This window comes from Peromyscus californicus, unplaced genomic scaffold (assembly GCF_007827085.1).
Source record: "Peromyscus californicus insignis strain IS unplaced genomic scaffold, ASM782708v3 Scaffold_6__1_contigs__length_162567912, whole genome shotgun sequence".
Taxonomy (NCBI): domain Eukaryota; kingdom Metazoa; phylum Chordata; class Mammalia; order Rodentia; family Cricetidae; genus Peromyscus; species Peromyscus californicus.
This window is the reverse complement of record NW_026294584.1, coordinates 161529353-161544680: the sequence shown is the minus strand read 5'-3', so window position 1 is coordinate 161544680 and position 15328 is coordinate 161529353. Positions and strand designations below refer to the sequence as shown.

The 15328-nt window shown below is 40.0% G+C and overlaps 1 protein-coding gene across 4 annotated transcripts in view; it reads left to right on the top strand.

Moving 5' to 3' along the window:
• The window catches only part of Dennd5b (DENN domain containing 5B), a 148386-nt gene that overhangs the window by 100229 nt on the left and 32829 nt on the right, over positions 1 to 15328 (top strand). For all 4 annotated transcript variants that reach the window (XM_052721943.1, XM_052721942.1, XM_052721945.1 and 1 more), the window contains one exon: positions 311 to 389. In XM_052721943.1, coding sequence (XP_052577903.1) covers positions 311 to 389 — 79 coding nt within the window. The remainder of the gene's footprint in view (positions 1 to 310; positions 390 to 15328) is intronic.

The following is a 15328-nucleotide window of genomic DNA, read 5'->3' as shown; positions in this document are numbered from 1 at the left end:
GTGGCATGGGCCTAGGAGAGCTGGCTCTGCCCCTTGCCTGAGGGGGATGGTCCCAGTGGCCCAGACTGATCAGCTTAGCTACCACCCAGACCCACATTCCAGGCCTTAGATTGGCCCATCCTAACATCTACCCCATCTCTGACCTGCTGGAATGTGTGAAGGGACTGGTCCTGTGGAACAATGGCCGCAGGATCTGTTACTTGGGGCAATGGGGATATCCGAGAGGGGTTTCAGTGAAGGTCTTGATGAGAAATTATTTTTTGATGAATTGTTTCTTTAAAGTGAGCATTTTGTATGTCCGTGCTTTCAGGGGAAGTCTGCCTTGTGGTCACATCTAATTCAGTTTCAGGATAGAGAAGAGAAACAAGAGCATCTCACAGATTCACCAGGTAAGAAGGTGTCGGGGTAAGATAGATTGCTTCAAGTCTCATGTATGCTGGGCTAACCTTGTACTCTTGGTCTTCCTGTCTTCATCTCCCAAGTGCTAGGATTATAGGCATCGATCACCATACCTAGCTTGAGATAGATTGGTTTGATAGAGTTGGCAGTATGAGACAATGAGAAGAATCATTTTAGATGGGTTCGTCTCTATCCAAAATTTACCCATGTTGTCAGGATAAAACAAAAGGAGCAATATTACAGGATATGAATCTACGAAACTCACTTGACCTTTCAGATCTTCTGCTTTCTTATTATAAGGTAGAGAAAATGATAGTAGCTATCCAAAGTGATCATGTTTATATAGAAGAACAAAACCAATTAATTGTGAAGGACTATACGGGTCTATTCTCCCAGTATTGTATGGTATACACTGTTGTTGTTATTATTATTATAGAAAAGTTGTGTGACCATCACTAATATCTTTTTTTTTTTTGAGACAGGGTCTCTCTGTAGAGTCTTGGCTGTCCTGTAGACCAGGCTGGCCTTGAATTCAGAGATCCACCAGCCTCTTCCTCCCGAGTGCTAGGATTAAAGGCATGTGTCATCACCACCTGGCAATAATCTTAATATCTTCTGTTACATTTTATTTAGTTATTTTTCTATGTGGACATGTGTATGTGAAGGTCAAATGACAACTTGCAGGAGTCAGTTCTCTTCTTCCACTTTGTGGGAACTGGAAATTTAACTCTGGCTGCTTGGTTTGGTGGCATGTGCCTTCATCCACTACTCTATCTCACTATCCCTCCTTTTTTTATAATGTCAGGATCAAGTCCTGGACCTTGTATTCATAAATAAATTTTCAGGAAAAATTACATATTTATCTCCAAGACTATTTAAGGGTCATATTCTTTTTATATAATTTATTTAACTTTTTATCTCATGTGCATTGGTGTAAAGGTATCAGATCTCCTGAAATGGGAGTCACTGACAGTTGTGAGCTGCTGTGTGGCTGCTGGGAATTGAGCCTGGGTCCTCTGGAAGAGCAGCCAGTGCTCCTAACCCCTGAGCCATCTCTCCAGCCCCAAGAGTCAGATTCTTTTGCTTAGCTTGTTTCCTTCATTTTGAGATGGGGTCTTACTGCAATGCTCAAGTTGGCCTCAAACTTTGTATAGATTCCACCTTAGTTCCACATGTAGCTGAGACTACAGGCATGTATCACCACACTCAGCTTAGGAATCAGATTCTTCAATTTATAGAAGATATCTCATGGTATTGATATCATAATTCTTCTGCTAATCAGAATTATATAAGATATATAAGAATTATATATTCCTTAGGTCAAATAATACAACTATTTCATTATTTTTTTCACAAAGAATTTGTGTTTTCTTGGCAGTGCTGATGATCAAACCCAAGGCATCAGCCATTGAGTCATATCCACAGCACAGAGATTGATTTTCTTTGTGTAAGATAACCATCTACTTCATAAAACATAGAATTAACAGTAGAAAGTTAATAGAAATAAAGTGTTTTGGCTGGGTATGGTGGCAATTGGCTGTAATCTCAGTACTCATGCTGGGGTAGGAGGGTCATTTGAGCCAGTCTGAGCCACATGGTAAGAACTTATCCAAAAAAAAAAAAAAAAAAACTGAAAGGGGGTAGGGAAAGATTTTATAGTGAATTAGCCATTTAGGAACCATTTTTTAAATTATAAATTCTTTTAAAAAATCAAAAATAAAAGTTTGGTTTTTTTTTTGTTTGTTTGTTTTTTTGTTTTTGAGACATGATCTCACTGTGTAGCTCTGGCTGGCCTGGAACTCAACATGTAGACTAGGCTGGCTTTGACCTTGCAGAGATCCCTCTGCCTCCAGAATGCTGGGATTAAAGGCATGCACCACCACACCCAGCTGTAAAAAAATTTTTTGAACCCCTAAGTTAGAGTCAATGATACGGCTCCGTGAGTAAAGGTTTCTCTGCCAACCCTGAAAACCTAGGTTTGATCCCCAGAATTCATATGTTTTTTTTTTTTTTTTTAAAAGATTTGTTCATTTATTATGTATACAGCGTTCTGCCTGCATGTATCCCTGCAGGCCAGAAGAGGGCACCAGATCTCATTACAGATGGTTGTGAGCCACCATATGGTTGCCGGTAATTGAACTCAGGACCTCTGGAAAAGCAGCCAGAGCTCTTAGCCACTGAGCCATCTCTCCAGCCCCCCCCAGAATTCATATGATAGGAGAGAATCGATGCCACAAAATTATCTTTTGACCTCCACCTAAAGACCATAGAAGTGTGTGTGTGTGTGTGTGTGTGTGTGTGTGATTTAAAAAAATGAATAAGCTCACCACCAACCTAAGAAATAAAACATTGCAGGTTGAGGATGTGGCTCAGTGGAAGGGTGCTTACCTAGCAAATGTAAGACACTGAGTTCAATCCTCAATACTGAAAATAAATAAAATGAAAGAAGGAAAATAAAGGAACACCCTTGGGTTCATCCCCGATTCTTTTTCCTTCACTGTCTGTACCCAAGGAAGCACTACCCTACAGAGTTTACTCATAATAAAAAAAAAAAACTCACTTTAAATGTATTTTATAAGACAACTAGGAATATGGATTTGATACTGCATTGCTTGGACCTCCTCTCAAAGACTTGTCAGTGTCCTGATGGCCCTTCCTATAACTATATTTATACCAATTTAGATCCCTCATGTCCATCTCTTCTTCCCTTTTTGCTATATAGAAAGTAAAAGTACATTGGTCTATGTATCTAACAGAAATTGTAGCCATTAAGGATGAAAAGCTATATAAGCGAGGTAGCTTATCTAAATTTCACTTGACCATAACTAGAAGGCCAGTAAGTGGGTTTTACCCTGGTTAGAAAAGGAAGTAGGGCTGAGCATAGTGGTAATACCCACACTTAAGGTGTGGGAGCAGGAGGGTTGAGAGTTCGAGGGCATCCCTGGGGTATGTATTAAGGCCCTGTCTCAAAAGAGAATAAATTCCTAGGAAGTAGCTGTTCATGGGGTGAAATGTTGGAAAGCCAAATTCAATTGAGATGAGATAGATGCATTCAACTCTTATGCTCAAAAAGGCGCGTGAGAATGTTCAGAGGTTAGAATCAGCTGCTGCTGGGCAAAACTCACAGCTTTTGTGGTTTTCACTGGCCAAATGTTGAGTGGTTCAATTAGAAATCAGAGTCCTAAATATCTTCAGTGACTTCCAGTTGATGGTAGAATCAGCAAATTCTAAAGTGAAAGATAAATGAAAGTGCATCAAAGGTCTATGCAGTTACATCTCTGCTGTACTGCCAAATTGATGAAGGGCTAATGATGTAAGAACAAACAGTGTTTTAGTGATCTCAGTAAGATTAATAAGAGCCATGTAACTTTTTTTTTTTTAGACAAAGTCTCACTATGTGACTCTGGCTGGCCTGTAACTACCTATGTATCTGGTTGGCTTCAGATCTACATAGACCTACCTGATAACCTCTGCCTTCCCAAGTGCTGGGATTAAAGGCAGGCACCAGCACTTGCCCAGCATAACTTTAAAATATATATATTTTTTTAATTATATGATTGTATGTGTGTAAATGTCTTTGGAGGGCAAAGAGGGCATTGAGTCTCTTAAAGATATAGCTACAGGTAGTTGTGGGCTGCCCAACATGAGTGAAGGGACCAAATTTGGGGTCCTCTGCAAGAGCAGTACACACTCATAAAGCTGAGCCATCTCACCAGCCCTAAGCCGAATAGCTTTTGAAGTCTGTGTTTATTGTTTCAATAGAAGGGTGAAGTTTATGAACATTGCTCTAATACTTCTGGTGATTTAGCCTGTGAAGACTTAAAAATATTTTGTGGGCTAGAGGTGTAGCTCAGTTGGTAGAGCTTGCCTAGTGTGTTCAAGGCTCTGGATTTGAACCCCAGCACCACACTGACACGGCTTAGTGGTGCACACCTGTAAACCGGGCAATCTCGGCACTGTGGAGGTGGAAGCAGGAGTTCAAGTTCATCTTGGCTACGTAGTTAGTTGGGGGCTGGCCTGGGCTAAATTACGTTAAAATGAGGGTAGGGTTGATGAAATGGCTCAGCAGGTTAAGATGCTTGCCACCAAAGTCTGATAAACTGAATTCAGCCTGACTCCCACAAGTTGGCCGCTTGACCTCCATAGATATACCATGGCACATGTGTAAACACACATACATATATATAATAAATGTAGTCCATTTTATTTTATTTTGTAATAGTATGGCTGGGATGTAGCTCAGCAATAGAACACATCCTTAGCATGTGAAAGGTTCAGTTTCATCCCAATAGAATATGAATATGGATGCACATACATTTTTTTGGTGTGTTTTCCAAGACAGGGTTTATCTGTTGTAGTCCTGGCTGTCCTGGAACTCGCTCTGTAGACCAGGCTAGCCTGGAACTCACAGAGATCTGCCTGCCTCTGCCTCCAAGTGCTGGGATTTAAGGCATGTGCCACCACCGCCCAGCTTTTTTTTTTTTCATCCTTTCATCACATTATTTTGATACGGTACAGGCATAACATGTATGAGACCTTGGTTTTGATTTTCATTACCCCCTCAAAAAAACAAAATTAAAGGAAGGTGATAATTGAAACATTTTACTTAAATACTTAATATTGGTTTTGAGTCTTGCTCACTCTCTGCTCTGACAGGCTATTACTCTTAGTTTACCCAACAGCTAGCCTTTGAATAACCTCTAATTTGATTAATTTATTTCTCCCATATCATCATAGTATCAATCCATTTACTAATTGAAAGGTGTAGTATTCTTTACTAAATCTCTCCCTTAAATAAAATTCTAAACTGACACTTAAGGTTCAAGTATCTGACCCTCCATTGCACATTTCCTTAGCATTTACAGAGCATACACTATACATTAGTTTCTTCAGACCCTTTGTGTATTGAAGGCCAGGCATGGTGGTACACACCTCAGAGGCAGAGGCAGATGGATCTCTGAATACAAAGTTAGTCACAGCTATATTGTGAGAATGTCTCAAAAAAGGGAATAATAATAGAAAGGTTAAACACTGTCAAACACTGAGCCTGTGGCTGAGAGGATATTTAAGAAAGATTTCAGACAGACAGAATTAAAACTGTATCTTGAGAGCTAACTTTATACAGAGCACTAATCCAAACATTAGATCATTTAAACAAGATAGCCACTCTTAAGTCTCTCTAGTTTATGGATAAGAATATAGAACATAGAGAAGTTAGTCACTCGTCCAAGCATGGAAGTCTAGTAAATCCCCCACAGGGTTCAGAAACACACGTTCAACCATTAAGCTGCTTCCAGTCTAGTGATAAACAGACAGTAATGGGGAGAAAGGTGGTAAAGAAGCATTAAAAAGTAAGTTTTAGACTTAAAAATACATGGCAGAGTAACATTGCCCACTTCAGGGCTGCCAGGGAACAGAGGTGGAGCTAGGACCAAGTATACGCTTCAAGGGCATGCTCTCAATGTCCTGCTTGACCAGGTCATTGGCCGCACCTTCTGGTTTCTGCCATCTCCCAGTGCCGTCAGGCTGTAAGTCCATCAGTGAACTGATCACTGATTAGGCTAGAGTCCAGACGATTCAGCACCTTCCAGATGTCATGCCACATGTGAACACTGTATTGAGGGCTAAGCCATAAACACAATTTTGGGGGGCACATTTCCTGTCCAAATTAACAGTCCCTATACCTATAGGACACCCATTGTGGAAGCTGCTGCTTTATTAAAGGCTTTATCATTATTGCTTAATTTATTTGTTTTGGTGCTAGGGTTGTACCCAGGCCTCACACATAGTATACAAGCACTCTGTCACCAAGCTGTACCCCCAGACCGCCTTTTTGTTATGAGATCGAGTTAGCTCTCTGGGTCCTCTGTTGGTTCCCTCTAGCCAACTTGCTGATTATAGTTTCAACTCTTTCCTTCTGCTTCATAACCTCCCACTTCTCAGCATTTTGTTTTGAGGTTGTTTTGTTTAGTTTTGTTTGTTTGTTGAAACAGAATTTCTTGTTGCCAAAGATGACTTTGAATTGATCCTTCTGCCTCCACCTTCCAAATGCTGGGAATACAGGTGTGTGCCACTATACCGTTTCTCTTACTATTTTGTGGCTATATTTTATGTTGTCATGTGGAATCATCAGTCATTCTCTGAGCCATTTGACTTTCTACCCCCAAAGATTAATTCACTTTAATAACACACTTAAGCTAGGATGGTCTCAATAGGAAGATAAATCTATCATATTCCCTGAAATTTCCTCAATGTGCATTACTTCCCTGAGTATCAAAGAGATTAGTCTTTAAAGTACCAGTTTGAAAACTACCTTCCTTAAACCAGATGTTGTGGCACACCCCTTTAATTCCAGCATTTAGAAGGAAGAGGCAGGTGGATCTCTGTGAATTCAAGGACAGCCTGGTCTACATCATGAGTTCTAAGATAGCCAGGTCTATGTAGAGAGACTCTGACTCAGGGGAAAAGAAAAGAAGAAAATGTCCTCCCTAATCTGCCTGTTCACCCCGCCTTGCATGGATAGACTGGCCTAACCACCCTCTGGAGCCTCCTTGTCATTTACACCTGCTAGATAGGAGCCCAGCTATTTCACCAAGCACCAAAAACATAAAGATCTACACTAAAATTTTCACTGACTCTTCCTTGGTGTCATGGGCAGGAGACAGGCATCTGTTCCAGTATTGTATCCTCACTTCTCAATGTCAGTGGATCTAAAACATGAGAAAAATTTAGCTATAATATAAAGCAAAATCCACATTTTAAGTTCCATCCGTGTATTTGCTAAATGTGGTGCTTCAGTTTAGTTTCCGTTTACAGAAGAGAAAATGGAAATGAAGAAAGGGTACAAAATTCCATCAAGGCTGGGCGGTGGTGGCGCACGCCTTTAATCCCAGCACTTGGGAGGCAGAGCCAGGCAGATCTCTGTGAGTTCAAGGCCAGCCTGGTCTACAGAGTGAGATCCAGGACAGGCTCCTAAACTACACAGAGAAACCCTGTCTCAGGGGGAAAAAAAATCCATCCTATATCATCAGAAGTGAGACTGAACATCTGTTACCACGTCATGGCCAGTGGCTGTGTGCGTGATGCTCCGTAAGTCACTGTCCTTCTTCCATAAATGTTAGCTGTGGAACTGGAGAGAGAGCTCAACAGTTAGGAACACTTGTTGCTCTTCTAGAGGACCTGTATAGCGCGAATTCTCATTGGTCTTAATAATAAAAACCTGGAGTCAGATATTGAGGTAAATGCTGAAAGATCAGAAAAATAAAGGAGCCAGCCACTAGAGACTTCTTACCTCTGCCAAATCCTCAGACTTCCACACTCTGATCTCCAGGAAAGATTAATTTGTTAGAGCACAAACAAAATATCACCACAGACCTGGGTTTGATTTCCAGAAACCACATGATGGTTCACAACCATCCTTATCTCCAGTTCCTGGGGAGTTGATACCCTCTTCTGACCTCCATGGACCAAACACATGCCAAACATGCACATGGTGTACATATATACATGAAGGCAAAACACTCTCATTTATAATCAATCTAATTTTTAAAGGTTTTAATAAAGTGAAGTAAATGTAGCATTTAAGCATTTAAGTTATAAGAAAATTACTCACCAAACACGATGATGCACACTTTTAATCTTAACATTTGAATGGCCAAGGGAAATAGAGCTATGTGAGTTGAGCCAGCCTGAACTACATAGTGAGTTCCAGGACAGCCAAGGATATAGAGTGATGCCCTATCTCAAAATTAAAAAGAAAGAAGGAAAGAAAAAAAAACACTCATATACCTTATAAACTCAATTTAAATACTCACTTTGCATGATATCTATATTGTAGTTAGAATTCTGAACTTTGAAGGAGGAATTTACCAGCCTAAAGAGCCAGAACAGTTATATTAAATTTAAAAAAAAAAAAAAAAAAAAAAAAGCTGGGCATGGTGGCACACGCTTTTAAACCTAACCCTCAGGAGGCAAAGGCAGGCCTGGTCTACGAAGCAAATTCCAGGACAGCCAGAGTGTGGGAGCCCGTTCTCGGGTTCCTCGTGGCTTTACCCAGCAGGTCTGCATAGAGGATGATTAGACCACGGGCCTGAGTGCAGGTGTCTGAGATGGTCTGCACTTGGCTGTGCTGGGGTAGGAGGTCTTTTGCTCCACCCCTTGGCGTCTCTATAAAAACCCTGGGGCAGAGACGGTCGGGGCCCGTTGGAATAGGTTCCAGGCCCTCTCGAGGCTATCCTTTATTTTCTATCTGTTTATCTCCGTGATATTCTCTGCAATAAATCCTTCTATCTAATATTTCCTGCTGCTCGCACTCAAGAAAACTCTGGGGAACTGTGGGGGTGGTTGGGTAAACGCCCCACAGAATGGCGCCTGAACAGGGACTAAAGAAAAAAGAAAAAAAAGGGACTAAAGAAAAAAAAGGGACTAAAGACAAATGAACAGGGACTAAAGACAAAATAATAGGGACTAAAGATAAAGGAAAATAATAGTTTTATTACAGAGTTTTTTGCGAAAGTGCTGAGTCAGCCCTGCCAGTGGATAAGGCATGCCGGTGTTATGAAAAATATATATTTTTTATATATATTGAGAGGCAGGGGTTTTATCCTCGAGAGAAAAGGAAAGCGGACTGGAAGGATGTCCGATGCTGCAGCGAAATTCTCTTCTGTCAAAATTTTCTATCTTCTATCCCTTTCTCAATTTCTATCTGTGAAAAATAAGTATAAGGCATAGGGTAGTAATATAGTGTAGGAAAAACTTAGAAGTGTAAGATTGTGTAGGAAAAAATAAGTAAGGCAACTAGACGGAAAAACTCTACAATTTTCTAACTTTGGGGGCTATGAACGCAAACTGGGAAAAAAATCTTTCTTTGGGCTTTACGGGTAGTAAAAAAGCTCTTCTTTGAGCTTATGGGGAAGAAAAACTTTCCTCTGGAAGCTTTTGTCCTGGGGACAGTTGAAATGCTAAGTCCAAGCAGCAGGAGAAAGTGATTTCTCCCTGAGGCAAAAATGGGGGTGTAAAAAGCCAAAAAGTTTAAAGTTGGGAAGTTTTGGGAAAAGTTGGTCTTTCTCCTGGGGAAAAAAAACTCTCTAAAAAGCCATCTTTCTCAAAAGCTCTTAAAAACTAAAGCCTTTAACTTTCTCAGAAGGTCAAAAATTAGAATCACCTGAAGATATTAGTATGGGGACCACCTGTGATTAGCTCTAAGGGAAAACAGCAAACCTCTTAAGACAGCAAAACCTCTCTAAGTTGTCTTTCGAGCTTTAAAAATCCTCCCTGCAATGCAGGAGGCAAGGACAAGTTCCTAAAAACCTCTCTTCTAAGCTCTGTCTCTTCAAGCTAGTAAAAGACAGTGGGTCAGAGTACCCTGAGGGAAACGCTTGGGAGAATGTGGGTAAAGAGCTACAGAGAGCCCAAAAGGGCAGGAAACTTTACCTGAGAAAAGCAAAAAAGCCAAGCTTTTTGTTAGTTACAACCGAGCTGAGGCATCAAGGGTTTTGTTTCTGAGTAAGCATCTTTGAAAAGGTGCTCCTAATCGTCCTAATGCAAAGATCCCCTGAAGCAATGTAAACTGTTAGCCTTGTATCCTTGCTTCTGACCAAAAACCCAGAGGTGACTGGCCGGTGTCTGAGTTGGAATGCATTTCGGGGATACTAGGGTTCCTGCAGTTGCAAACTTCCTGGAGCACAGAGCTGAGGCAGGAAGGTGCAGGACCCAGGGGAAGATTGCTAATGAACAAACAAAACTAAAGCCGGTGGGAACAGCACAGTTGTCCACTTTCCTACAAGTCCCAGGTTGATAGGTCCACAGCTGCAAAAAGAAATCTAAAAAAAGCTTTCCTATCAGAGAAAGGACCTTTCTGGGAAAACAGTAAAGCTGAACTGTGTCTGAAGCAGTTGTGCTGCTGAGTCAGAACGCTGTCTGGGGAAAGAGCCCAGCCAGGGCAGAACAGAACTATCCAGGAGTAAAGCTTTCTTTTCTGTCAGAGAAAGCACCTCTTTGAGAAAAGCTTTGTTTCAACTGACTCCCTGAGATGAGGGAGTGTAGCCCTAAGGGGTGATTGCCTCTGGCATAAGCTCTGTCCTTGAGCAACCAGACAAGCAAACACAACCCACTGGGGGACTGGGCCAGGTAAAGGCCTGATGAGACAAAACACCTGTCCTAATGGGAGTTTAGAAATGGCAAAAACCTCCCTTGTTAGATTCTCAGTCTGTATGCAAACCACACAGACCCGAAAACAAATGGACAAAAAGCCCCTACCTTCAGGAGCAGGGAAAGCCGCCACTGTAGTGTCAGAAACTGTTTCTGGGGTAGAGGGGATAAACTGAGACCAAACTGGGAACTCTCTGGGAAAAAGACTCCGAAGAAACAGAAGGGACATAATCCTCCCCAGAAAATATATGACCTGAAAAAGCTGCTAGAATTTGAGGCAGATTTGGGGAGGAAAAAAGCCCCTACCTCCAAAGGCAGCTAGCAGAGGAACAGAGCCACAAACAGATAGCTGAAGCTCTGCATCTGGGGGGGAAGGAACAAGCAAAATGAGAATAAAGTCAGTGGGAGAAAATCTCTCCGAAGGAGCTATGGAAAAACTGTTGTAAATGTTTTTCACTGACTGGCTAAGACAAACAGAAGCCCCGAGGAAAGTTGCTATCAGAAATGCCAGCCTCAGTGTGCGCTAATGAGGCAGGTGCGGTTCTGATTTGGGGGCCGTGTCAAATGACGGAGAGACACCTGTTGAAGCCAGCTGAGAGACCAGAAACCTCCCAATGTGCCATAGCTGAAGATGTAAAATGCTTGTTCAAATCTCCCATTGTAAAAGCAAAAAACTTTGTTCAAACCTCCCGGGCAAGAATTTGTAAGCAAGTCTGGTAAAAGAACCAGTTGACTCTCAGACCCAAAAAGAACTATGGGAAATGACTGATATAAGGGAAATGATGATATAAAGGACTGATTTAAGGGACTGATACTATTATGGACTGATATAAGGGAAATGCATTCTGGGAAAGGTAGTTTTTCCGCTAAAGATGGCAACATTGCCCTGAAACACTTTTTGTCAGCTCGAAAATACGTTCATGGTAAATTTAAAACACAGCTTTTAAAAGAAAAATGAGGAAAATCATCTAAGAGTTTAAGTGTCAGTTCCAATGAAAAATTGAAAGGATACGGAACTAGGTGCTTCGCGGTTTGGGACTCCATTGGTAAAATGCCTTATTTACCCTAATAGCTGTGCAAAGTTTTTACAGTAGTTGGAAGACAAAAAGCTACCTTTAAGAGCAAACAAGCCACTTTAAAATCCTTAAAACAAGAGAAAGCAGTTTCTACACTGAACGTTGTCTTAGATATGAAGAAACTTATGTTGAAATTTAAAAAGTTCTTTGCCTTTTGAACAAACTGCCTGCAATGAGTAATTCCTTTGCAAATCTAATTAAGGGAATAAGAAACAGGCATTCAAAATGAAATGACTGCTTTATAGATGGGAAACAAACTTCAGAAAATCTAGCTGTCTTACAAAAGAGTTGCTTCACCTGAAAGTTCCTTATAAGAAATCAATGCTAAATATCACAGCTGCTAATAATATCAGGAGTTAAAGCTAATGAAGTGAAAATACTAAATACAGTTCAGAGCTGTGCCACTTGTGGCTTTACTAGCTCCTTTAGAAAAATACTTTATATCACCTAATAGCTATGCAGTATTTGGCGAAGAGCTTTACAGCAGCTAAATACAGTAATTTCACCTTCAGCATGAAGTGAAGTTTTTCGGTAGAGCAAACCAAGAGTACTGCTGTAATAGAAACGTTTGTCTGAATTGAAGCACTTAGGGGAACTATTATGAATTTGGGTGAAGGGACAGCCTCTAGTTAAAAACCGTCTACCGCTGACAGTGCATCTCTGCCAGTCTGGAACGGCTGAGAGAACTGGCAACTATGGAGTGTGGCGTCATCCTGGGAAGGTTACAGTCCCCTAGCAACAACTATCACAATTCTATAACAACAACACTCACTAAATCCCAGTGCTTTATAACAAAGCTGACTATTAACTCTACACTTTAGAAATGATGTACGTACTTTCTGTCTAGTTAAGAGAATCTTTCTAATAGAGATAGTAATAATAAAGAATAAGAAATAGAAAAAGATGAAAATAAGATATGTGAGTTTGTAAAAATTCTGTCTTGTTAGATCTGTGTTAAGAAATCTTTAGGTGTTTGCTAAGTTAAGTATATGCTAATGGTAGCCCTATATAAGTTTGTAAAATAGATCTATAGATCCTTTAAGAATATATATAAGCTTGCAAGAAGTATCTAAGGTAGTCTTAAGACATGTAGTAATAAGCTTGTAAGAAGTAAAGATGTTAGTTGTAAATGTAAGTTTAAATAAGAAATAAGATAAGAAGTATATAAGAAGTAATAAGAAATATATTTGCTAAAGTAGTTCTATAGTTTCCTTAAGGAGTATAAATAAGTAGATGTTAATACGTTATATGTGAGTTTGTAAAATGTTGAATGTGAGTCTAAATGCTTTGCAAAAAAAGTTATATGTGAGTTTGTAAAAAAGTGTAAATGTTAAGTGTGAGTCTATGCTTAATGTATATGATGAAAAAACCTGAGATCTAGAAGTTAGTGTCCTAGAAGACTGCAAAGCAGGCAGTCTGAGCAGTTTTCAAAAGTTCCAGAAGCCGCTAAGAAGCTAAGAATGGCGGACGCCAGAACCAGCACAAGGCATCCGAAGCTGAGATCCGTGGAAAATCAGCGCAACACAGAAAAACCTGAGCTAACATCAAAAACGGTGCGGTTTAGAATACTACTGTACCTAAAAAGGTCTGGCTTGAGAATAAGTCCAGAGACGCTTGTTTGAACAAAAATTGTTAACTGCAAAAAGTTTTGGTTGAAAAACATCTCTTCATATTTGGAAGTGAAAGCCTGATACTAGAATTTATTTCTTGTTTGAACTTTTTGAACTTAAAATGAGATAAAATTACAAAAAGAATTTGGTTATGGATTTCTCATATTTGCAAGGCTAGTACCAGAATTTATCGTTTGAATTTTAAGACTTAAGAAATGAAATGAACAATAGAGATTTCATTGATATGGGACAATTTTGAGTTTACTTATAGTAATGACCTAGGAACTGTTTTCTGGAATTGGGTTAAAAATGAAACTGTTTAAATGAAGAAATTTACTATTTCTACCTAGAATCAAGATGCAGTGTTCATGGTTAGATTGAAAATATTGCTTTTCAATATGGGCTTGTAGGAATTGTATAAGTTTGGGTTCCTCTAACTAGGTTTGAGATTTTGTTTAAAAAATTATAAAGAAAAGGAGGAGTTATGAGGTTGAATTATGTTTGCAGAAACCTATTGATATTAATGCACCCTGGTTTTGTGGAGTTAAGGAAATATTTAAGTTTGTGAATACATTGAAGTTTTTCCTATGTTCTGTTAGCAAGAAAATTCAAATGATTGAGTTAAAGTTGTAAGACGGAGAAAATTGTTAACTATATTTAGCACCATATATGCTAATTCAAATGGTTCCGTTAAGAGTTTGCTTTGTGTTGTAAGATTGGGAGAATTGTGACTATGGATAGCAATATTTGTGTTAACCTGTTAATGGTAATGATGAAGCTAAGGGATTCTTTAAGTTTGTAGTCACCTTAAGAGTTTTTGGTTTAGAAAGGGCTTGAGGCAGCTAAGACTGCTGTAGACACCTTGGACCTAATTCAAACGAGAAATGCCATCCTTATCATCCTCTACTCCCATACTGGGAGGTGTAACAGCTATGGAGACTGCTGTAAGCCATTAATAGTTATTTTTTTTATATATTAAGAAAGGGGGTCCTGTGGGAGCCCGTTCTCGGGTTCCTCGTGGCTTTACCCAGCATGTCCGCATAGAGGATGATTAGGGCCACGGGCAATGAGTGCAGGTGTCTGAGATGGTCTGCACTTGGCTGTGCTGGGGTAGGAGGTCTTTTGCTCCACCCCTTGGCGTCTCTATAAAAACCCTGGGGCAGAGACAGTCGGGGCCCGTTGGAAAAGGTTCCAGGCCCTCTCGAGGTTATCCTTTATTTTCTATCTGTTTATCTCCGTGATATTCTCTGCAATAAATCCTTCTATCTAATATTTCCTGCTGCTCGCACTCAAGAAAACTCTGGGGAACTGTGGGGGTGGTTGGGTAAACGCCCCACACCAGAGCTGTTACACAGAGAAACGCTATCTCAAAAAAACAACAAAAAAGAAAAAGAAATCTTCCAAAGTTTAAACATTAAATGTTTTCTGGGCTGAGCATGTTCAATCCCCAGAATCACATCAACAAGGCATAGTATCACATACATGTAATCCTAGCATTCAGGGTTAGAGGACAGCCTTGGATACGTGAGACATTGTCTCAAAAAAGCCATAAATAGTTTTCTAGTTGATAAGTCCAGAGATGAAGGCTCTCACATTCTTAATAGCTTAACTTCTCCACATTGCCTTTGAGTAGTTATCCGACACTATGAGAATGAATAGCTAAATGGCTTACCCTCGTGACCAGAATTTGCACAAATTGCATTATTTGCTAGATGTACTTTCATAAAAATATTAGTTTTAAATTTCCAAATATAGCCACAGCTTGTTTAGAAAGAACACACCTGTTTACTGTGTTAAGAAAAGTATTAATACTAAATGGTCAGCCCTAAAAACATGCATACAAGTAACATTATACAGACTGAGCAGGTCGTATTTATGTATTTAGAAATATGTATACATACACATATCTATGACAAAGGAGGCCATGAATCTGAAAGAGAGCAAAGGTGTGGGAAATGGAGGGTGCATATGGGAGGGCATAGAGGGAAGTGATATATTTACATTGTAATCTCAGAATTTTTTGTTTTTGGTTTTTTGAGACAGGGTTTCTCTGTACGTAGCGTTGGATGTCCTGGAACTCACTCTGTAGACCAG